We start from the raw sequence: 25,029 nt of genomic DNA, 5'->3' as shown, positions 1-25,029 counted from the left end.
CTTTCAAAATGAGTGTGCCATTAGCCTCCAGATATCACAAACACCATTAGTCATTGAGTAGCAAGCTCTATCAATCACAGCACTGTAGCAAACTACCCTCCAGGGGATTACTAGGATTTCTGAGGTGCTCCCTGTGGTGTGACAGTGGCTTCGTGGAACACCAGCTTCCTGTCATCACTCAGATTTCATGAAGCCACCACCTGCTGAAGCTTTAGCTCCCGCCTATTGGCCAATGGAGCTGTATTGCTGCCACTAATGGTAAGACGGTGTGAGTGGAGCTCTTCAAAGTTATCCTTCAGAACATAAGAACAGAAGCAATGTAGGCCATTTGACCACCACCCCCCCCCCCCCCCCCACACACACACACGCACATCGATTCCGCCATTCATGGTTTATCTCTTGTTGCAGCCCCACTTTCTTGCACCAATCTCATATCCCCTGATTCACTTAATATCCAAAAATCTATCAACCTCACTCAGCGACTGAGACTCCACAGCCCTCAAAGTTTCACAGTGGTCTGGGTGAAGAAATTCATTCTCATCTCTTTCCTGAATGATTTATCCTTCTTTCTGAGACTGTAATCCCCAGTTCCAGAAACCCTAACAAGGGAAAATATCACCTCTTCATCTACCCAGTCAAACTTCATAAAACTTTTACATGAGATCAATGAGATCTAAAAAGTATAAGGGCAGTCTGCTTAAACCAATCTCATAAACCATCACTGCACTCCCTCTATTGCAAGTGTATTCTTCCTTAGGTAGGAGACATGTATACAACACTCCAGGTGCAGCCTCGCCAGGACCCGAAAATATTACAGTGGTAAGTCTTCACTTTTGTACTCAAATCCTCTTGCAATCAAGGGGCAGAGAATAAGGTTCAACCAACTGGGCAGCAGCCACTGAAGAACACTCTGTTGGCAGGCAAAAACACACAGCAACCAGGGACAATGGATAAGCACAGGGTGATTTGTTGAGAATTATATGCCTTTGGTCTTGATTGGATGTTTACACATGTATGAAATAATGATATGTTTGAATCTTTTTTACTCCATTGTGGTCAAGCATATACTGAAGTGATCAGCATTAGAGAAAAGACAAAGGTGGGAACGGTCATAGAAGGAGTTTTATTAATTTACTGATAACCTGTGGGCATGGCTGGATGGTCAATATTTGGTTATTGTCCACAAATACCCTTGAGAAGTTGGAGGGGACCTGCCTTCTTGAAGCAGAGCCATGTGGGGTAAAAATACTGTCACAATCCTGTCAGCTCCATAACATAAGTGTCAACACAGGAGCATTGTAGACTTATTGGCAAGCCAGGGTGGTGTGTGATTTGGAGGTGCTGGGGTTCCCATGCAATTTTCCCCTCTGTCCTTCCAGGTTCTAAAGTTAGTGGTTTTACCAGGTGCATTTGAAGAAATGGTCGCACCTTGCAGCAGGGCAATGCGTAGGTGGACCTCAGTGCAGCTACTGTGTGCCAGTGGGAGAAGTTAACATCCAGGATATACCAATCATAACCACAGGCAGTTTTACATTTCCCTAGATAATGTAAAACTTCTTGAGTTTGTTTCCAGGTAGGTGAATAGTATTCCATAACACACACTTGCAGATAGTGGAAAGGCTATAGGAAGTCAGAAGAGTAGGCAGCAAAAGCATTGCTCCAATACCCTCCCAGGGGCTGTCACTACGATATTGGTTCTATAGGAGGAAGGGAAGAGGGTCTGAAGACTAGGGAACCCTGCTAGAAGAGCAGGAAGAGGTACTGGAGAAGGGCTCTGGCCAGTCAAGGCATTCCATACTTGTTCATGAGACACTGACTGGAACAAGGAGCCAAGTTTAGTTCTAGTCCCATCCCAGCCATCCATCGATTTGGCATTATGTGTGGAATATAATGACCACAAGAACTTCTGGGTGACTGCCGCACACCATTAGGATCCTTTGTTTGTAGCTGTAGTAATTAAAATCAAAACAGGTAATGCTATAATTGTTTGGCAGGTCAGGCAGCAACTGTGGAGAATGAAATTGTTTGATTTCATGTTTCTCTCTCCACAGATGTTGCTTGAACTGCTGAAGATTTCCTGATTTTACTTTCTCGGGCACTTGGTGAAATGGGTTGCCAAATCACTATTACCTCCTTTGTGCTTTCGCTGACGACTAATGTTATCATTAGTTCGGTTTATTTAACTATTCCTCCAAATTCATAAAGTTCCTGAAAAATTGAGACTGCATGCATCAAATATTTAAGCATACTGCACATGCAAATATTCTTTAACATTCACTTAAAATATAATACATCCACAATGGATGGTTGGGGACTCAAACATGTCACATGGTGAGCTGATTATTGCAACTGTTTATTGCCATCTACATTATTGTTATTCGGGCAAGTAATCCAAATGATTTGAGTTCAGATCACACCATGAGAGATGAAGAATTGAGATTCAATTAACAAAATAAATCTGGAACTTAAAAGTTTGGCATCAGTAACAATGAGCATGATAGTTCTGAAGTTTCTTTCATTAATGGCTAAAAGGATTCATCACCCCTATACAATCAGCTATATATGTGACTCCAGACCCAATGCTATGTGGAAGTCTCTTAATCACATTCGGAAAAGATCAAATAAGTCACTCAGTTGTACCAAATTGCTATAAGTACAAGTAAAACCAGAGGGAACAGCAACATTCCAGTTGCACTACACTAGAACCTCTAAACTCATGGGCTGGTTACTTGAATATTACCAACAAACTATTTGTGACCACGAGGAGTCGTCCAGAGGAGAATATGGGGGCAGTGCCAATGTGGTGAAGTTGTAACACGTGCCAGCTAAACTGTAAAAACAGCATGCTATAGACATAGGCAAGAAATGCAGCCTTGACACATTCTGTTTTGAACAGTATTTACAATTAAACAACCAAAAGTGAGGCAAAGACTCCATGACATTCTTGTCCTCAAAGAGTGCAGAATCCAATATGTGAGTACAGAATAGAAAGCCTTCACAATCACCTTCAGCCAAGATGATCCCACTGAGGTCTCCACCATCACAGATGCCAGCACAGATCTGATTTGATTCATCCCACATAATGCCACAAAATCCTTCAGCAGAACACATCCAGCTAAGTCTGAGGACCCTGATAACATCCCAGATGCAATGCAGAAGATCTGTGCTCCAGCACAGGATGCTCCTCTAGCCAAGCAGCTCCAGTACAGCCCGGCAAAATGGAACATTTCTCAGGTAAAATCTTGTCCACGAAAAGCATGAGCAAGTCAATCCAGCCAAACACTGCCCTCTCAACCTACTCTCAATGGTCAGCAAAGGGATGTAATTTCTGTAGACAATGCTACAAAATGGCACATACTTCCCAACGACTTGCTAACTGATGCTCTTTCTCCATTCCAACAAGATCGTTTGTCTCCAAAACTTACTAAAGCCTTGATCCAAACTGGGACAAAAGAATGGAATTCCAGAGGTGAAGTGAGAGTGGCTGTATTTGGTCTCCAAGCAGCTTCTCAGCAAATGGGCGGTGGGGAAAGAGAAGATGTCCTGTCCTCAGTTTTCCCTGCTAAGTGTGGAAGTACGATATACATCATGACTCTGGTGGCTGAACTTCAATCATTGGACTTGCTGTGCAAAAGCAATGTAAGCAACAAAAAGCAAAGCAAGACTCGTGTCTGAACCGGATGAGTCCTGATGGGCATAGCTGGCAAGTGGTGAGAGAGCCAACAGGGGAGAAAAGCTTTGACCTCGTCCTTGCTCTGGCAGCCCCACTTTTTAGGCATTGTAATTTCATGTCAATAGCAATGGGTGGAAAATCCTCCACTGGCTGGACCTAACACAAAGACAGATAGAAGTCTGGCATTTCAGCCCTAACAAGGGTTCCTCAGGACAGTGACCTGAACCCCATCATCAGTAAATGAATTTGAAATGAGGATGTTTGCTGATGGTTGCACAATGTTAGTTCTGTTTTCAGTTCCTCACAAAATGACACAATCCATGTTGGTAAATAGCAGCTTCAGGACAACATTCAGATTTTGGGTGATAAATGACAAATAACAGTGATGCCACACATGTGCCAAAAAATGGCCACATCCAACAAGAGAATGTCTTACCATTACCTATGGCATCAATGGTATTAACGGTGGTAAGTCTCTCAACATCTTAAAATGTCAAAAGCCATTTCATGAGAGTATTTCCAAACAAAAAGTAACACCAATTCACACAACAAGATGTAAGGGCAGATGAACAAAATGGTAGGCTTTACCCTGTGCTGACTTTGAGGAAGGCGAGATAGATAGAGGAACTCTCAGTGCTTATGGTCCTGCTAGCTGAGGGTACAGGCATCAATCACGTGATTAAAAATCAGTGGTGCTCAAGGGGTTTTAATGGGAGACGTGCAGATACATAGGAGGTCATAGAGCTGAAGCAAATTACATTGATAGAAAGGAGAGTTGTGGATGTCAATTTTAAAATCAAGCCATTGCCTATCCAGGAATCAACATAAGCCAATGAGCACAGGAGAAATGGGTGAACAACAGCAGAATGCAGCTTGGCATTAAGACTTCTACTTCCTTACTTAAAAAACGAGGACAAACAACTTATATTACAGACAAATATCAATAGCACCCTTTAAGTCAGTCTGATAACCATCACATAAAGGAATATAAAGCACTGTAGCTGGAAAACCCATGGGTACATGGGCTTCTCAGATCTACCTGATAGGTCAAATGAACAAAAAGATTCAATTAATATTCACTGGTGCACAGCTACATAGCAGCTGAATGCCATCAGCCAAGGAGTATTCATGATTCCTCCACTAAATTCCAATCCATGGTACCCATGTTCTTTGAAAACTCACATGGAATAAATGGACCCCCACTGAGAATGCAGAACTATCCTTTGTAGGCATGACCTCTGACCACATTGAGACAGAACAGAGGAACTTCATAGCATTAAAAAGACCTGACATTTAGAAAACAGAACATGGCAAAACAATTTTACAGCTGATTAAGTACTTTTGAGATGTAATCACTCCAGTAATATAGAGGAACTTGGGCAACTTTCTGAACTACCCTTTCCAATCGTGCTTAGTAATTTATCCCCCATGAAATAATGTTAGTGATGTATTAAAGGCAACGCTTGTGCAAGTGGTTGCTGTTGGATTATCCATATTTTCTGAAAATTGACTTCTTCTCCCTCATTTCCCTTTTATCAATCTTCATCTTCTGTGCAATTTTCCTCTTTTGATACTGCATACCTTTCCTTGTCCTGAATGTTTCCTCCTCTAGAGCTTCCACTGATTCTACTTCCACTCCCATTTCTTCCCTCTTTTATCCCTCATTCTTTGTATTAGTTTATCCATTTCTGAACATCGTAATCTGTCAAGCTCTTCTTTTTTGTGTCTTTGCCATCTATCTTCATTAGTTTCTCATCAAAACATTACCCTCCCTTCTGTGGATATCATATCTTGCATTTTCTTATCTTTACTACTTTTTTGCCTTGCTTGACACCATTAATGAAGTTATTGACCCAAACCCATTTCCCATTTTCTCCCCTCATGTCCCTGTTCTCCTGCAAATCATTCTCTCTCACACATGTCCATCAATTCCCCTTTTATTCATGTTGCCATTTATCTACATCATGTGACCAATTAGCCTACCAGTGTACCTTTGGGGTGTAGGAGGAAACTGGAGCACCTGCAAGAAACCCAGTAGTCATGAGAGAATGTGCAGGCTTTGCATAGATAGCACTCAAGGTCAAGAACAAATCCAGGTTCCCGGTACTGTGAGGCAGCAGTACTAACTGTTGGGCCAGCAATCCACCAGACTAAGTGAATGAAAATTAGTATATCTGAGAAAGCTTGTGAATGTATGAAGCATGTAAAGATTCACAAAAGGATTCAGAATGCAGAATATGAGTGCTAATCCTGGTGGAAGGGGGGGAGGGGTGAGTGTGCAATAGACCAGAATTAAAAGGGGATGCGAGAAAGTAAATATATTATTGGTCACATGTACATCGAAACACACAGTGAAGTGCATCTTTGCGTAGAATGCTCTGGACGCAGCCTGCAAGTGTCGCCACACTTCTGGCGCCAACATAGCCCACAACTTCCTAACCCGTACGTATTTGGAATGTGGGAGGAAAGCCTGAGCTCCTGGAGGAAACCCATGCAGACGCGGGGAGAATGTACAAACTCCTTACAGACAGTGGCCAGAATTGAACCCAGGTCGCTGGCGCTGTACCGCTACACTACTGCGCCTGCCTTATGGCAATAAAAAAATTCCAGGGATGGGTATGGTAAATGGTAATGAGGCCATGTAATTTATAATTGAAAGTGAAGATGTTAAATTAGGGAAGGAGCTTGAGGTGAGTCACAAGTACAGAAAATACTATCGAGAAAATGATGCGGGTGAATACAATTAATGCAATGGAAAGGTATGGGATCAAATGCAAGGGTGCAAAGTTTCTGGAGAAATTAGGCAGTTGGATTCACTCTTGCCAATGCTGAGTGAGGTGAAGTGTGTAAGTAAAAATGAAGCTCTTTCACAAGGATAGTGCCGAAAGAGCCCAGGATGGGACAATGAGATAGGCCAAAGGACAGAGTGTAGGCATTGATGCAGAACCTTTTGTAGAAAGGTGCAAGTGGGGTAATTCTAGAGAAGGAAATAAGTGGAGAGAATTTTGCCAGTGTTGTCGAGGCACTTTCACCACTTTCCTGATTTAGGCCTTTGTTGCCTCTGTGGGATCAGGATATTTGACTACAGAACTCATCATCTTGCAGTTTATCACCTCCATTTCCTCACTTTTCTTCTCTACATATCCTTTCTCCCTAACATTGTTTTAGTTCCTCCAGTATTCCCACTGAATGATTCATCTCACCCTTTCCCTCCCCAATCCACCACATTTTCCTAAACCTTTTACGTTCTTTCTCATCACTTCTCTATTTCTCCTCTCCACTGGAGCTCTTCTCTCTACAGCCTCTGCATTTCGTTTCCTCTCTGCTACTCACTTCTCTGTGGCTTTGGTTTCGTCACCACTTCTCCTCCCCTCCCCTCTCTCTGCCATCCCACGCCTTCCTTTCCTCCTCCTGCACATTTCTCCCATATCCCCTCCGAAATACCCTGCCTCCAAACTTGCCCATCTATTTCTGGTTCTGAGGTTCCTCCTTACACAAAATCACCTCCCCTTCCTCCCCTCACCGGCTCCCCACTGAATCTCTCCGCGCTGTAGTTCCTCCCTTCTCCACCTCCCCCACCCCCTCTTTGTCCCCACCCCTCTGGCACTTTGTGTATAAATAAATATTTCCCGCGCAGGCTGCCGAGGAGATCTCAGGATGACTGTCATTTATCTGATGATTGCTTCGCTCCTTGTGCCTAACGTAGTCTCGCCTTCTGCTGTGAGTATCTCTCCGTGATGACTTGCCCTGATTTACTCGCTTCTTACAGCCGCAATGACCAACCATTAACTGGCCTCACCGTCTCCAGATGGAGGGTCTCGACCCGGACCTCGACTGACCATTTCCCTCCACAGATGCTGCCTGACCCGCTGAGTCCCTCCGGCAGTTTGATTTTGCTTACCTTTCCAATCCCGGAGGCTCCCTTTTAGAACTCAGTCCATTCTACACGTCCTTCCTGCCTTCTCTCCGCCTCTCTCCTCACGCATCCTTCTTCCTTTAGTTTTCTCCTCTCCCCTCCCCAAGTTCTCCCATCTTTTCATCCCCTCGCACGCACCCCGCCGCCTTCTTCCCTCTGCTAAACTAGTGCGCCGTTCGGGTTGTTTCGCGCTTCCTATCTTCCCGCCGTACCCTTGAGCGGGAAAAAAAATCCCAGCCGGGTTTCATAAGTGTGATGATGAGATCCCAGTTCCCGAGCATCAGGGATAGGGTTTGGGAAGCGGCGATGGACGTCCTACCACGAGTTGGGATTGATCCATCCTGGTGAACCGCCCCCTCTGGGTGTTTCACGAACAGTACGGTCGGACTGTCGCTCCGGACAGTTTGATGTTCTGTCAGACCAAGGGTCAGCCCCAAGTTTGTGACAAGGAGCGGTCTTCCATAATGGTACAGAAACCCCGCTCTTTGACAGCAGGATTTGAAAAGGATATTAGTAAAGGCGGCGAGGTACCGTTCCCCTCATTGTGAGCTTGTCACTTGGTAAAGATTGGGGGAGATTTCCTCTCATTACTGCACCAAACATTTGGCGGGATCGTTCGTGGAAAAGCTGCTTCCTTTTGCTCGTTTATATGCAAGCCTAGAAAGTAGGCGCACTTGGGCTCTTTTCTGTGTGGAAACCGCACAGAGAAGTGGTTTCCCGCGGGGTGTATCACGGCAGCGATCATTTCCAGATCAATGGGCTCCCATCGAGAGAAGGGGCCGGGCACTTGTGTGTGTGCCGTGTCCCCACGGCGCCGCTGACATTTGCCCGGCGTCTGTCGCCGAGCGGACGGCATGGACAGCGGCCGTGTCCGGCCACCACACCAAACCAGGGCACGAAGGGGCGTCGGTGACCTTCCTTTATTCCACAGGAAAAGACAAGGGACAAACCACACAGATCCGCGAATAAAGGCTCCCTGATGTGACGTAAGAAATAGAAGCAAGTGTAGGCCACTCAGCCCGTCGAGACCATGGCTGACCTATCTCGGCGCCATTTTCCTGAGCTATCCCCCACATTCAATGTCCAGAAATCCATCCATCTCTGTTTCTATTAGGAACTACAAACAATCTGCTGGAGGATGTCAGCTGGTCCAGCAGCATCTGTGGGGGTGGGGGAGGAATGTTCATGTTTTGGTGACAGCGGTTCTTTGTGTTCCTGACCTCTAAGAAAATTCAGCTAGAGGTCCTTCGTGTTCCTGACCACCATTAAAACCTGAAACGTCGACAGTTCCTTTCCCTCCACGGATGGTGATCGACCTGCTGAGTTCCTTCAGCAGATTGTTTGTTGCTCCAGATTCCAGCATCTGCAGTCTTTTGTGTCTCTGTTTTGAATTAACTCAGTGAATGAACATCCACAGTTCGCTTGGGTAAAGAATTCTAAAGATTCACCATCCTCAAAAGGTGCTGATGTCAAGGTTTAATTCACAACCTCACCCAGGTTCATTTTTCATTGAAGGTCTGTTCCTTCAATGATCATGTAATTTCTGTGTTAAGGACCTCAAAGTGATGTCTGACAGACAGACTGGCCTGACCCTTGCAGTGGCCTGGGGCAATGTGTGGGTCAGGGCTCAAACAGGGCATTGGATAGTGACCAGGGTGGCCACCCAGCTGGACATTACTGCTCTGCTCTACTCTCCTCTATTGCCATGGTCAGGCATCTCCACTGTCATCAACTGCCATGGGACTGCACCCACCTGGGTTCGTTTTTACCTACTCAGTCAAAGCCAGAGAATCAGCTGCAATGATTCTCCTTTCCACTCTACATTATTATCTCTCATGTCCACAAGGAATACATCCTTGGCCCCTCATCCAAAAACCCAGCATCAGTTTCCAAATGTATGATGAAGGTACCCTTAATACCACCTCTGTCAACCCCTCCTCTGGGCAGTTAATCAGCTTGTCTGATATTCAGCTCTGGATAAGCAGATGTTTCCTCCAATATTGTCTTTGGTCATTGCTACAAACTCCATCCTTCCTAGCTACTAAGTGCCATATGTGACCTTGAGAGTCCCTTCATTTCCAACTCTTGAATATGTCCGGCTTCACCCTGTCTCAGCTCATCTGCTGCAGTTATCTTTAGATTTTTTTTTACAATATGGACTTGGCTGTCATTCCCCCATTCTCCTCTTCATAAACATGAGTTTGTCTAAAACTTCTGACATTTCCCAGATCACAGGAAGTTCTGTTCACTCTTCACCCATGTACTTTCTGACTTAGACCTTGCTTTCATTTCCATCCTGAGCCTCATCCCTCCTGATCTCCAATTCACCTTCAGCCCTGCAACCCTGCGAGATCTTTCAGTTCTGGTTTCCTGACTATTTGAATTTATTCCTGAACCAAGGACTGTGGCATCCTCTGGATTGGCCCAGATATTTGCAGGCACACCTGATCCAAGCGAATGGTAGAAGAGAGTCGAGTTATGGCTGCTCCTTATTTTATGCTGCATGTTGAAGCCAGTTCATATTTGTCAACCTGATTGGGGATGGACATATTTTGTTCATTTCCCCAAAAGGCCAGCTGTTTCCTAAGAATATCATGATTGTTTTTGGTTCACAGACACAAACTATTCAATTTGTTAGCAATACAATATTACTGTTTAGTTAAATTGTCACCTTAAGATTGGGTGGTTAGTCCAAGGAACCTCTTTATCATTTAATGGTTTTTAATCTTACAATCTTTGAATTTGCCCCTCTAGTTTTCATCAGAGCTGGGATGAAATTTATTTCTGCAATTTATTCCCTTTAGGGGCACACTGTGATGTAGTGGAAAGGAATCTAAGCGCATTATTAAGCGACTGAATATTGTATTTAGCAGGACACAGAAAGGCAAAACCACCAGGTTCATGGAGTGCTCAAGAACGGGAATCAATGTGTCTGCAAAGTGCACTTTGCTGATTGGGAGTTTCCAGTCGAAAGATTTATGGAGCTGCAAGACCTTTCACAGAACTGTTCCAACTCTCTGCAAGAGAGGTCATCAGAGGTGAGCAAATATCAGTAAATTGATGCATGCTCCAGCAGGGGATGCTTCTTTGGGAGTAGCTACCATTAATTAAAGCTCGCCTATACTGCTTAAAAGCAGACATCACTTCTCAAAGGGAGTGCAGTTTATAAATTGTTGAGTCAGTGCAGGGGTGAACGCAACTTGTTCAAACAGGCGTGGCACAACACGGGCAACTCCACACTCTTCCAATGTTCCTTTGTTGCCATTGATTGAGGTGGTGGAAAAGAGTTGGCCATAAATGAGAGATTGCCATTTGTTAGCAGCCTTTCACCTATCAGTGGAATGGGAGGGTATGGGAGAACACGGACAGGCAAAGGAAGACAGACATTCAAGGAATGCACAAGGGTGATTAGTTTAAATTTCTGAGATATGCTTTGAAATATAAAATTGTCTTGGATTATAGTGTTTATTATATGGTATGTTTTATTTTTGCACTGGTGCCGACAGATGTTGTGGTGATCAGCAACAGAAGAAGGGAACATGGGAATGCAGAGGATTTGTTAATATATTAATTGTTAGTACAGTTAGATATTTGGTCACACACAGCCCATACAGAAAGGGACTGTCACAGTTCTTCTTCCACTGCACCTGCTCACTGATCAACTGTGTTTTCACTACAGGGAGGTGGTGTACCATTACAGCAGACTCACAACATTTCTTGAAGTCCACTGGACTGACTACTGCAGTGTTCCTCCATAGCAGTTCAGGCAGTGGTACCTCTGAGCACACCAATTGTCTGCATTCTGACATTCTATACAGCAGAATTATTTTGTGGCAGTCATGTGCCCAAGTATATATGGGCTGTACACTGAAATCAGGAACCATTAGATCAAGACGTAGGCCTAGGTATGAAATAGCCACTTTGATTTCACATGGTAACATTGTCACTGTGGATTCCACAAGATCACTGCCCAGACACCATCTAACGATCAGATGGACTTGCAGGGACAAAATCCCTTTCAACTGCTTCTCTGAGTTGATATGCAGCATTGTCAAAGTACCAAGGGAGCAACAACTGGTGCCCTCCATCGTCCCCGTGAAGCCATATGAAGTCAAAGTCACACAGAAAAAGGCTCTTCAGCCCATTGAGTGCATGCTGACCATCAACCATCCACTTACACTAATCCCATTTTATTCTCCGCACATTCTCCTGAACTCCCTCCAGATTCTGTTGCTCACCTACATCCTAGGGACAACTCTCAATGGCCAAATACCAACCTACTAACCTGCATGTCTTTGGGATGCAGAAGAAACCAGAGCACCTGGAGGAAATCCAATAGAGTCACAGTGAGAATGTGCAAAGTCCACATAGATAGCACCCGAGGTCAGGACCAAACATTGGTCACTGGAGCCCTAAGACAGCTCCACTGCAAACTGCACCATCATGTTCATTCTATCTGCTCCTGTCTTGGAATGGAGACTCTCTGTAATCTCTCTTGTGCATCAATGGATAGCAGACTTGGATATGATACCAATATTTCAAGCTCCAGCACAGAAGGATTTTGTTACGAACCAGCAACAAAAGAAACACACTGAGTCATGATTCAGTGTTAAAAACTATTTTATTAATCACTACTTATAACAATACGAAAAATAGAAGTAAAAATGTTAGTATGTTAGAATTCAAAGATGTTAAACCTTGAACATTAACCCCAAAAACTAAACTCTTCATGTGTGTGTGTGTGGCAAAGTCCCAAACTCCAAGTCCAGGAATGGTTCTTAAAGTTCAGTTCCACAAGCCGTAAGGTGAAACATGAGCAAAGGCTTCTTCAACAACCACCGTTGTCTGAAGATAAGACGTAGATGTAGAGAAACATAGAGAGAGTAGTTATGAAATCCAAATGTTCCACGATGGAACCCAAACAACACCTCAGTGTTGACTTGGTAGTGACTTCCTCACCACGAAAAGCATCCAAATCATGGTCGTCCACACAAATACCTGTTTCCTCCTACAGGTCAGCAACAAAGTGAACTCCACCGGATTACTTCCAATTTCCATATGTGGATTTCAATGGCAGACACAGTTATTGTTTCTCATCCATCGATACACTAGCAGGCTGGTGTGTCTCTCTCCCTTTTTTCTCTCCCTCTCCCTTCTTCTTCGACTGACCTCTTCAACCACATCATTACGTCCTTTATCTTCTATTGACGTAAGCACACCACACACACACACACTCTATCTTAAAGGGACTTTCACCGAGTCCATAACAATCCCAATATGTAGAAGTGGATGGTAACCATTACCTTTACAGCCGCTGGTCCTCCCAGGGCTCTGTAGCTGGAGTGTGCCTGAACCATATGGTATATTTCAGTGAGGGGCCCCTTTACTGAATTATAGGCATCTTATGTTCCTTGCTGGAACAATTGTAGAAGCATTGCTCCTGGAAAATCCTTGGTGGATATGACCTCCTACTGAGATATCTCTTTTTCATCCTCCTTTTTCCCCTCTCCATTAGCAGGTTATCTTCCTCTGCTGCCTCCCTTCGCTTTCTTGGTTACGCTGCATTCCAAGCGGAATAACTACTGGGGTCTCACAAAGACAAAGCCCCTCATCCCATAACTGGAAACAAATCTTTGATAAGATTTGTTAAGACAAATTGCTTATCACCTGACCAACCTTGTGGACTTTACAACCTCCCAAGAACCAAATGTTGGAAGAATCAAATACTATTTTGCATATATATTTTGCATATATTTTTATATATATAAAAACAGAAAATACTGGAAATACTCAGCATTTGTGGAAGGAGAAACAGAGTTAATACTTCCAGTTGAAGACTCTTTGTCAAGAACATCTGATCAATGGTGACACAAGAGGCTGCATGTGCTGAAATCTGGAGCAACAAACAGCCTACAGGAGGAACTCAGCGGGTTATCCTGATGCAGGGTTTTGACCCAAAATGTTGACAATACCTTTCCTCCCACAGATGCTGCTCGACCTGCTAAGTTCCTCCAGGAGATTGATCAATGGTCTTTGACATGTAACATTAACCATTCCTCTCTCTATAGTTGCTGCGTGACCTAAGTGTTTCTGGCATTTTCTGGTTTTATTTCAGATTTTCAGCATCTGCAGTTTTTTTGATTTTCACTACTTAAATCAAGAAATGAATCTGCATCTAACCTGAAAGTAATAGATGGTCCATTTAAATGGAGCTGGAGGGGGCCTTTCCTTAAGCTGAGTGCAGACTAACAGATGGCAGTGCCTACATGGTTTAAGTCTAATTAATAGCATTGCACAAAGATTAATGTCTAATTCTGCTTAGGCTGCTGAGAGGAGTGGGCATTAGTGTTGAATGAGCTAATGTCTTTTCCATTATGTCAACTGGTGTCATTCTTCACCTGTATCAGACATTATTTGAAAATAATTTGACATCCACAGCACTGGGCACTAGACAGCAGAGTCTTGCTGCCATCAGGTTCTCCAATAGGGCTGCACAGATCCTGTTGTCAATAATGTACCTCATGGAGGGCTTTGGATACTGCAGGAGTTCTGGTGAGTTTTACTTACAATAAGCTTCAAACTTTTAAGAGTAAGTAACTCCCTATCCCACGCATATTCATAAATATGACCAGTGATGTTACTAGTGCATCCTCTGACCACATGAATCATTGACCTATTCACCCAATGAGGCACAAACACCTTCAGCCATTCACCCAGACAGTGGGGTGCAGACATCTTCACCCACTCACCCAGACAGTGAGAAGCACAGAGCATCACCCACTCACCCAGACAGAGAGAAGCACAGAGCATCACCCACTCACCCAGTGAGAAGCACAGAGCATCACCCACTCCCCCAGACAGTGAGAAGCACAGACCATCACCCACTCCCCCAGACAGTGGCATGCACACACCATCACCCACTCCCCCAGACAGTGAGAAGCACAGACCATCACCCACTCCCCCAGACAGTGGGATGCACACACCATCACCCACTCCCCCAGACAGTGGCATGCACACACCATCACCCACTCCCCCAGACAGTGAGAAGCACAGAATATCACCCACTCCCCCAGACAGTGGCATGCACACACCATCATCCATTTACCAGGAAAGCAAGACTCAAATGTCAAGAACCATTTACCCATACAGAAAGACACTGACACCAAATCCATTAATCTGGAATGTGGTACACAGATTACAATACATTTCACCCACACAGCAAAATTTAGCAAAATCAAAACCAAACTGCAGATGCTAGAAATCTGAAATAAAAACAGAAAATGCTGGAAAAACTCAGCAGGTCAGATAGCATTTGTGGAAAGAAAAACAGTTAACATTTCAGATATAAGATTCTTTATCAAAACATGGGCGCTAATACCCATTCATTCAAAAAATGAGACACAAACAACGGGAAATTTAAATAGGGCCCAGGGCTTCATGTAGAAGGAAAGAACTTGCATTTATAGCAAGGACTGTTTAGTTTGCTGGATGGTAGGAAGGGATGAGGTAAAAGAGTTGGTGTTACTGCTTCTATGATTGCATGGGAAAATTGTGTGATGAGTTAGTTCAGATGGAAGAGTGAACCAGGGAGTTGCAAAAGGATTCTGTGTTAATAACTTTGTGGTAATGTGGGAGAGGCCTCACTCACAATGAAATCTCAGCAACAAAGGAAGGGGCAACGAGACAATGAGACCCTGGAAAGAGGGCCATGGGGCTCCGTCTCAGTGACCCCAGGAACAGAGCAAAGAGGTTCCATATCAGTGAGACCCCAGAAAGAGGGCCATGAGGCTCTTGGGAGCAACAGGAGTAACAGCTTGCTGCCAATGGTGTCTGACTGGCTTTCTTGGGTGGCTCATCCGTCATCGGAAAATTAGGACAATTAAGTAGATCCGAGCTACTGCTCCATCATTTGCTTGGTGTTTTGTCATTTTTCATTTTCTTTCCATTGATTGTCAACAAACTTAACCTTCCTTTGTAGCTATGTCTAAACTAAATGGTTGACCCTGGCATAATAACTGAATGTACTCTCTGCCTCATAGAAGTTTCTCCCCTTTCCAAACCACTTCTGCTCCTTGCAGTTTGAGATTTCCAATATGAGACTTGCCATAGACCACAGATGTTGTGTTTCAACCCAGCTTCCTTCACCATAACCTGAGAACTGGGGTCTTCCTTGTGCTTTCTGCTATTTTCTTTAAACTCTGCTGTAAATTTCAAGATAATACTTATCGAGTCAGAGATCCAAGGGCTCCTTGAAGAATTACAGAATGAGACTGCTCGACTTAGTCAGTTTGACGCAATGCAGAAAAAGAAGCTGTATCACCCACTCAACTTCTGGCCCCTTCGCTGGGAATTGAAGCAGCTCCGGTCAGAAATTGCAAAGGTGCAGAAGGTTCCTTCACCAAACACTAAGGCACTTCAAAAGATCTCTTCTGAGGTGAGATAAATTTATGTATTTAAAATGGCCACATTTGTCAACTGTGAACAGATTTATTTTCCCTTTGGCTATGTCTAAACCTAAATGGTTGACCCTGGCATATAAACTGATGCAAGAAGAAGAAAGGAAATACAAGGGACTGCAGATGCTAGAACCTGGAGCAAAATATAAACTGCTGGGAGAACTCATTTGGACAGGTACATGGATGGGAAAGGTTTATGGGCCAAATGCAGGCAAATGGGACTAGCTTAGTTGGGCATCATAGTCAGCATGGACAAGTTGGGCTGAAGGGACTGTTCCGGTGCTGTATTACTATGACTAATTCAGGTCAGGCAGCATCTGTGGAGGGAAAAGGGATGTATCAATGTTTCAGGTCGAGACTAGTCCTGATTCAGAGTCTCGACACAAAAGTGAATTCTTCCAGCAATTTATTTTTTGCACTTAGCTGAAGATAAGTTCTGAATAAAGCCTTGATTTTAGACTTCATTAACCTAGCAAGAAACATTCGGAGGACATTAAAAATAGGAGAGTGCATTTGCCATCTTTGGATCACTCCATTCCAAACCTGACAGCACCTTGTCATAATTACTGTTTAAATACCAGAGTGGGTTCCAGACACACACCTTGTTTGTTCAACTACTCACACTTTGAACCCAAGCATAGGAAACCTTTGACAAGTGAAGTATTACCCCCTAATTAAAAGAAAACAGACTGTCTAAAAATCCAAGAAGCAAACAGGTGTACAATGAGCTTTCCTAATAAACAGAGCAGTCATTATTCCCAATAACAGAGCATGCTTATTATCATAAATAATAAGCAGGCAGCTGATAAATAGTTGTTCCAATACCCCTAATAATAAACAAGCTGCTTATTACCCTGAATAGTTTGCTCATTATGTCTAAATCACAAATAAACTGTTAGTTAACCCCAATAAAAAAATGGTAAACAGACAGATAATAAACAGACAGACCAATACCCCTAATAATAGTCTGTTATCACCCCTAAAAATAAATGACAGTATATTCAGATTCATATTAGTTTATTGTCACATACACCAGGATGCAATGAAATGCCTTGCTCGCATGAAGCTCATGGAGTAAACAGTGTATATGGTAATAATACAACCTGATGAGTACAAAACAACAGAATGGTGCAAAGACAGTAGCACAACCTGAAGTAGTGCAAAAAGAAATTCTAGAGTGACAATAATGGAATAACCGAGAGAGACAGAATGAAGAATCCAAGAACGTGGCAGCACCACCGGGAAAAGGATAATAAATAAATGCACTTCATTAATGATAAATCCTGTTTATTGCCCTTATTAAAAAAAAGGCTATTCATTATGCAGAATAATTAACAGTCTGCCCATCACCTCCAATGGTAAACTGTTTGTTCATAACCACTGATAATAAATAAACTAGCAACTATCCCTAGGAATAAGCTGACTGTTCACTACCCCTAATGATAGTATGTACATTAAGGTTTCATCACACCTAATAACAAATAGTTCATTCATCACACCTAATAATAAATAGTTAATTCATTAACACTAATAATAAACAGTTCATTAACTCTGATAATAAGCAGTTTGTTCACTACAGACTACTCATAATTTCTTATAATAAATGATTAATACATTACCACTGATAATGGACTGCTCATTACCCCTAACAATAAGTGGTCAACCCATTACTGCTAGTACTGATGCAAACATACAGTAAACAACATACATTATAATAAACATACAGTCTAATGGATTTAATTTTTGATCTAGCTGGATGATTCCTATCTCAATGTGCTAACCCTGCAGCAGTATGACAAACAGAACTTACTGAACATGAAAGACCTCTTGAAGAAAATGAAGAACCGACTGGAGAGCTCTTCTGTTTATGGCAAATTAAAAATTGGTGAGATTACATACATCAGTTTCATTAACTAGCACACCTTTTTTGTTACTCTAGCAATATTAATCTTTAATACCAAGCAAACTCATTCAGATTTAAACTACATTTAATTTTACTACATGGAAGTCTGGGTGTATGATAGAATACCTGCACTCTAAAAGTACTCTTAATTCCTGATGTATGGTGTGTATACTTTGGATGGTGAAGAAACTGGGCTTACTGCTTCCTGGCTCTGTAGACACTGTTGGGAATTCCTCAATATTGATAAGCATCTTTAAAAGTGGATAAATCACCAGGCTCAGATAAAATGCATCTCAGGCTCTTTAAAGAAGAAAGGGAGGAAGTAGCACAGGCTTTGGCTATAATTTTTCATTGTGTCTTAACTACAAGTGTGATAAAAGTGAACTGGAAGTTTTCTGATGTAGTACCGTTGTTTAAAAAGACAATAACCAAATAAAAACAGAAAGGTCAGTTCCAGCAGATTTCTAAGCGGTGAAATCCACATTTACATAGATGCGGATTAATCAAGAACAGACAGTGAGAACTTGTATGGGAAGGTCACTTCTGACTAATTAAATAGAATATTTGAAGTGGTAACAAGGAGTGTGGGTGATAGTAGAACATTTGATGCAGTCTACAAGGACTTTAGCAAGGTGTTTGACAAAGTGCCATTTGGCAGATTAACCAAGAAAAAAAAATTCAATGGAACCCAAGGGAAAGTGGCAATTTAACACAGTGGCAGAAAGCAAAAAGTAATAGTTAACCTGGAACTCAAGTGACCGGAGCGCTGTATGCGGTAGTGTTCAACAGGATTCAATACTGGGCCACTTGCTTCTCATCATATGCATACATTAGATGACTTGGAGGTCATAATTATGAAGATGAAACCAAAATTGACAGTGTGATTTAAAGCAAGGAAGAAAGTTCTCAATTGTAAGAAGATAACAATAAACTGGTTAGCTGGATGCAAAAGTGGCAAATGGAATGCAGATGTGAGGTACTGCATTTGGAGAGGGCAAAGAAGATGAGGGATAGTGTCTTACAGTAGAAAAGGTGGCCATATGGTCACCGAGTCCACGTTGGCTCTATGTAAAGCAATCTAATCAGCAGCTAGTACCATTTGTTGCACAAGAAAAGTTCTTTGTCACATCCCCTGCACCTCTTGCCCGTAACCTTAAATCTGTGTCTCCTAGACCTTTTACCATTGGGACAGCTATTTTGTGTCTACTTTACACACACCTCAATCAAATTGCTCCATAATCTTTGCTCTAAGGACAATAACCCTGCTATCAAAACTTTGTGGCTAAAATCCTTCATCCCTAGAACCCATTCTGGTAACTCTCATCTGCACCCTCTCAAGATCCTTCACATGCTTCCTAAAGTATGGTGACCAGATCTGGATCCAATATTCTAATTATGGCTTTATCAAGGTTTTTTACATAACGTATCATATTAGTATTCAATACCTCTATTCCTGAAACCCAAGATCCCAAACACCTGATGAAGGGTCTCGACCCAAAACGTCGACTGTTTATTTCCCTCCATAGGTACTGCCTGACCTGCTGAGTTCCTCCAGCATTTTGTGTGTGCTATCCCAAATGCATTACTATCTACTCTCTCAATACATTCCTCCACCTTCATAGATTTATGCACATGATCCCCTAAAACCCTCTGTTTTTGCGTTCTGTCTTGAACAGTGCTATTAAGTCAATATTGGCTCCTATCCTTCCACCTCAGGTTTCTCTATATAAAATTTCATCTGCTACTTGTTTGCCATTCTATTAGTCTGCTGCATCTTGCTGCAGCCGATGGACACCATTCTCATTACTTGCCACATTGCCAAGATTGTTAACATCGGCAAAATTTTAAATGTAATTCTGTATTCAAATACAGGTGTAGTCTAAGCCAGATGCAAGTGATGCCAATCTGGGATGGTGACAGGGGTGGGTTGAACCTAAAAGATGTTTTGTACGTGCATACTCACAAGTGCCTTACTTCTGATCCAGATAATAGGGGATGTATAGAATTGCTAGCCTATGGTTAAATGAACTATCTATTCTGTGACTACGTGCATATATGCAGACACATTACATACATGTCATATATTTACATATGCTGCAACAGAAATTGATGGAGACTCATAGTGAATCTGATGAAAATGAAATAGACAACGTGTTGATTCTGATGGGATCAGGAGGGGTTTGGCTGTAAGCAATGGGAGAAGTGATGTGAGTTTGAATCTGGGGAAATACCATGGCAACGAGTTAAGTCTAAAGGAAATCACAGGGGCATAGGTGGTAATTAATGGGAGTGATGTAAAGGTTAACCACGTTAAAGAATTCGATTAAGTTTAATTGGAATGATAGACATGGGGTGAGATTGACGCGTTCGACAAGGAGGGTTTATTTTCTTTATTAATTAGAGGAAAAAGTATCAAAATAATTTCAAGAAAATTGAACTATAATCATCTTCCTTGCAGGTAATTGTACTGGAGGAATTTTACGCAATGTCAGCAGGCCTTTAATAGCACAAATCAACCCCTATGGTTCATCATACCCTTACGGAGCCTGGGGCATGGATTCAATGTCTGGAAGCCCGGAATTGTACTGGGTTGTGGCACTAATGTCTTCCAATATTTATGGAAATTCAATACGAACTTACTCTTCTTACAAAAACTTCCTCATGTTAAACAGTCATGTAGATTTTACGGTGAGATCATCATACACAACACCTAATTCAATCCAGGGCCCTGGTGTTGTGGTTTATAATAGGTCTTTGTATTATAACTGTTATAAATCTGGAGAAATGTGCAAATTTGACTTAATCACAAAGGATATAATTCATGTGAACCTTCCTAATGCTGGCCATTCAAACAAATTCCCTTACTGTTATTATAATTGTTATGGTTACACAGACATGGATTTCTCAGTGGATGAAAATGGGATCTGGGTTATTTATGCCACTGAAGAGAATTATGGTAATATTGTACTGAGTAAAATAAACAGCAATACTTTAGCTGTGTTGCAGACCTGGAAAACCAAGCTCTTTAAGAAAGCAGCAACCAATGCCTTTATGGTCTGTGGTGTGCTTTATGCCACACGATATGTCAGTGAAAGTGAAGAGGAGATATTTTACATGTTTGATACCATCACTAATCAAGAGGCCAAAAATCTCAACATCCGCCTTGTCAAATACTCTCCAAATGTGGCAAGTCTTCACTACAACCCAGTAGATAGGAAGCTCTATCTTTTTAATGATGCCTACATGATAGCCTACAATATCTTGTTTTCCTAACAAATGGAGGTTAATTATTTTATTGCAGCATATTTACTAAAACAAAGGTTTTATGCAATTAAAATATATTTACTACAACTTCACTTAACAATTTCAGAATGCCCTAGGTCAACTGAAAGTTCAAATAATGGTTTGTTAAAAACCAAAAGCCAGAATCTTGAAGAGGCAATCATGTTAAAACTTAATATTAAAAACAGAAAATGCCCTTTATACTCAACAGGTCAAGGAGCATCTATGGAGAGAAAAACATTACTGACTTTTCACGTCGATGACCTTTCATCAGATTCAGTTAATTCTGCTTCTGTCTGGATAGATGCTGCCTGACCTCCTGAGTATTTATATCATTTGGTTTTAGTTCAGATTTCTCGCTTCTACTTTTTTTGATTTGCTTTTTCATTACTGTTAAGACCATTTGCTCTGTATAGTGTGCACAACCGTAGTAAAAGTGAGAAAAGAAGAAAATCAGGACCTTTAAACTGATGACTTCACCTTTGGATTTAATGCATTCTCCAGCTTTTACAGCGGCGAGGGATTCTGAAAAAAATTGCACTTATACAGTGCCTTTCAATGCCTCAAGACACATGGTTAATGAAATAATTTTGGAATGTACTCACTGTTGCAATGCAGCAGAGAGTGCAGTATTCCTTTACATTTATACTCAAGTGTTAAAAGTACTCAAGCGGATACTCAAGTGTATCTTAGACCGAAGTCTCTTCAGTGGTATTCAGCTACAAATTGACACCTCACATATATGTAAGCATTGGACTGGATATTAGAGAGAAAAGATTAGTCTTGCAGACTATAGGACATGCAAAGGTAAGGGAGAAGCACAATTTAATACTGGCTCTAAATCGTGTTCCCTTTGCACTTAGTTTATCTAACATCTCTGCAAATGACAGAACATAGTATTTGAGTTATGGGTTCACACACAAGATGCGAGTTGATGTTATGTCAGCGATGTGAAGTGCCATCTAAGTCAGATAATTTCAAGGAACAGCATGTAAAATTTAAACATTTGCATGGCTATAATTGCTTTGCTTATCCATATCTAAAATGACACCTTTTGAAACAAGCATTTATTCATATATGTTAATGAGATGGTTCACACAGTACATTGGAACAATCTGCATGGTTTCATTTGAATTGGGCTGTGGATCTTCAAATACCCTGCTTTTTAAGTGCCTAAATAAAAAGTTTTATTATATCTAATTACATCTGCCAAACTCATTTAAGTAAAATAGAGATTGAACTTTGAGGTAAATGCTGGTAGTAGGAAAGAATAAAGAAGGACTTTCACATTGTGCTCTTTGTGATACAAGAATGCCTTAATGTTCTTTATACCCAAGAGGTGTTGCTCTTGTTGTGATATAGTCCAGCAGCAAATGTCCCTACAACAAAAAGATCCCATAAAAATAATGATGGGAGCTGTTAGTTGCAGGATAAATACCATCTGGGACAACTGCTCTGCTCCTTGAAAAGGTCTCAGACTCTTATAAGCCCACCAGAAAGCACAGGTGGGGCCCCTCATCTGAAAAGCAATACCACAGAAAGTGCAGCCCTCTCCCCTTCCCGTATTGAATCATTGACCTTGATTTTGTGCTCAAGTTGCTGATGTGGGGCTTATAACCTTAAACTTTTGATACAAAATGTGGAAGTGCTCTAAATGAGTGAAGGAGGAGTAGAACATCTTGAGAAATATTATTCATTGACTCAATTAAATGCCTACAAACTTCAGGGAAAATTGTTTATAGAAAGAGAGTCTGAAATTCTTTGGTGTTTCTAACATTTTCTAGTGTAGCTCCCATGGAAGACTAGAAGAACTTCAGCAATACTGACTAGAAGTCATCTCTAGAAGTTTACTCATTGCACTGTAAGAGGAAAGACTTTCCATCCATTTTTTTTTCTACACAAGGCAAAAGCTGTTGCAATCAGAGTCACAGGCAACTCACTATGTTGGAGTTCAGTGGAATCTGGAGGCTGAAACAGTGATTAGGTTTATGCCTACCTAAAGGATTTTATGGTCCCAATGTATAGGTTCCAGACCGACTGGATAGCACCATTTTTAGAACAGCTTTTTATCTTTCAGTCATCCTGTAGGATCATGGTCAGGGTATGCATCCTCTTCATTGACTGGGCAACGAGGGGAAGGAATCTCTTAAGTGTAGTCAGGAGGACTTTCCTGATCATTCAATTTCCATACCAAAGAGACAAGAATCATCACTGGATTTGGTTCTGGCAAATGAGGCAGATCAAGCGGAGCAGGTATCAGTGGGAGAACATTTAGAGAACAAAGGCCATAGAATCATAAGGTTTAGCAAAGCTGTGAAAAAGTATTTAGATCACTCCAGTCAATTGAAGAAGCATCAGCTTAGCATCAATTAGGCAGCACAAGTGATGCCATCTCAGTGCTAGAGACCCAGCCTCAATCCCAACCTTGGATGCTGTCTGTATGGAGTTTGCATATTCTTGCTGTGACCACAAGGGTTTCCACCTACATCTCAAAGACAATGCAGGTCAGTGAGTTAATTTGCCACAGTAAATTGAGTGAAAAACTCTATGGGAAGTTGATGGGAATGTGGGAAAAATACAAGAAAGGGGTTAATGTAGGATTAATATAAATGGTGGTAGATGGTAGGTAGGGATTTGGTGGGCCAAAAGGCCTTCTGTATGCCTCTATTACTTCAATGGGATGAGAACACATCTGGTCCAATTAGACCGAATTCAAAGATTGGCAGGCAACATTTTAATTGTTGGGAGCCTTTAAGGAGATAATGCAAGTATTATCAAGGGTGCATTCCCATGAGGGAGAAAGGTGGGGTAGTTCAAGCCAGAGTTCCCTGGATGATCGGAGCCAATGAAATAAAGCAGAAAAATAAAGCACATGACATGTCAGGCTGATAACACAAGTGAGAACCAGGCTGATTATAAAGTTCTCAGCAGAAGTAAAAAGATATATACATAGGGCTAAAGGAGAGTATGAGAAAACACTGGCAGATAATATAAAAGGGAATCCAAAAATCTTCTATCGGCAATTAAATGGTAAATAAGTCATAAGAGTGGAGAGAAAAATCAATCAGGGGTCAAAAAGGAGACTTATACTTAGAGACATTGCCGAAGTGCTAAATGAATACCTTAAGTTGGTCTTGACCAAGTAAAATGCTTATTACAGAACAGAACATTCAGCCCGTGCTAGCTACCAACAGAGCAATCGCATCATTCCCCATCCCCTTCTTATTTCCCTGTGACCTTGCTGTTAGAGTCTCAGCAAAGTGGCTGATAGACTGGAAGGACAAAATGAGGACTGGAAGCTAGAATGTTGATGGTGAAATAGTTCAAAGTGCTGAGAGGTGTGATTGATACTTCTATCAAGCAGCATCTATTCACTATTGTCCAATTAGTCAGGACTGCTCTAAATGAGACATCACTGCAGCCCTAGTCTGGATGTGGAAAAGAGCTGAATTACAGAGGTGAGGCAAGAGTGACAGCCTTTACCATCAAGACAGCATTTGGCTGAGTTTGGCACCAAGGTGCCTGGTAAAACCAAAGGCAATGGGCACAGTGAAAACACTCCAGTGGTTGAAATCATACTTTGATCAAAGAAAGATGGTGTGTTTGTTGGAGATCAATCATCCCAGCCCATGGAGATCAATGCAGGGAGTTCCTGTCAGTAGTACCTCAAACACAACCATCTTCTGTTGTGTCCACAATATTTTTCCTTCCATCAAAAAAATTCATTGGAATATTCACTAATGATTGCACAATGTTCATTACATTCACGACTCCTTGGCAAATGAACTATTCCAGCTCA

At 42.0% G+C, this 25,029-nt stretch overlaps 1 protein-coding gene across 2 annotated transcripts; it reads left to right on the top strand.

Annotated features, from left to right (window-relative positions):
- Nucleotides 1-7,274: 7,274 nt before the first annotated feature.
- On the top strand, nucleotides 7,275-22,500 carry LOC127577268 (olfactomedin-4-like). 2 transcript variants are annotated; one of them, XM_052028318.1, is made up of 5 exons: nucleotides 7,275-7,393; nucleotides 10,463-10,627; nucleotides 15,805-16,023; nucleotides 17,798-17,930; nucleotides 20,407-22,500. In XM_052028318.1, the coding sequence occupies exons 1-5, from the start codon at nucleotides 7,331-7,333 to the stop codon at nucleotides 21,219-21,221; spliced, it is 1,395 nt and encodes a 464-aa protein (XP_051884278.1). In that variant the 5' UTR covers nucleotides 7,275-7,330; the 3' UTR covers nucleotides 21,222-22,500. The 2 variants fall into 2 exon arrangements, with proteins under 2 accessions (XP_051884278.1, XP_051884277.1); XM_052028317.1 differs by having other exon boundaries at nucleotides 7,330-7,393; nucleotides 10,460-10,627.
- Nucleotides 22,501-25,029: the final 2,529 nt, after the last annotated feature.

Source organism: Pristis pectinata, chromosome 13 (assembly GCF_009764475.1).
Source record: "Pristis pectinata isolate sPriPec2 chromosome 13, sPriPec2.1.pri, whole genome shotgun sequence".
Classification (NCBI taxonomy): Eukaryota; Metazoa; Chordata; class Chondrichthyes; order Rhinopristiformes; family Pristidae; genus Pristis; species Pristis pectinata.
The sequence above is the reverse complement of the archived record's forward strand: the minus strand, read 5'-3'. Positions and strand labels throughout refer to the sequence as shown.

Bases quoted from the DNA above. Each gene is read 5' to 3' on its own strand.
- LOC127577268 (XM_052028317.1), top strand. From the start codon at position 7,331: ATGACTGTCATTTATCTGATGATTGCTTCGCTCCTTGTGCCTAACGTA. The intron at 7,394-10,459 runs GTGAGTATCTCT...TATTGTATTTAG, and splicing joins ACGTAGTCTCGCCTTCTGCT to CAGGACACAGAAAGGCAAAA. The intron at 16,024-17,797 runs GTGAGATAAATT...TTTTTGATCTAG, and splicing joins TTCAAAAGATCTCTTCTGAG to CTGGATGATTCCTATCTCAA.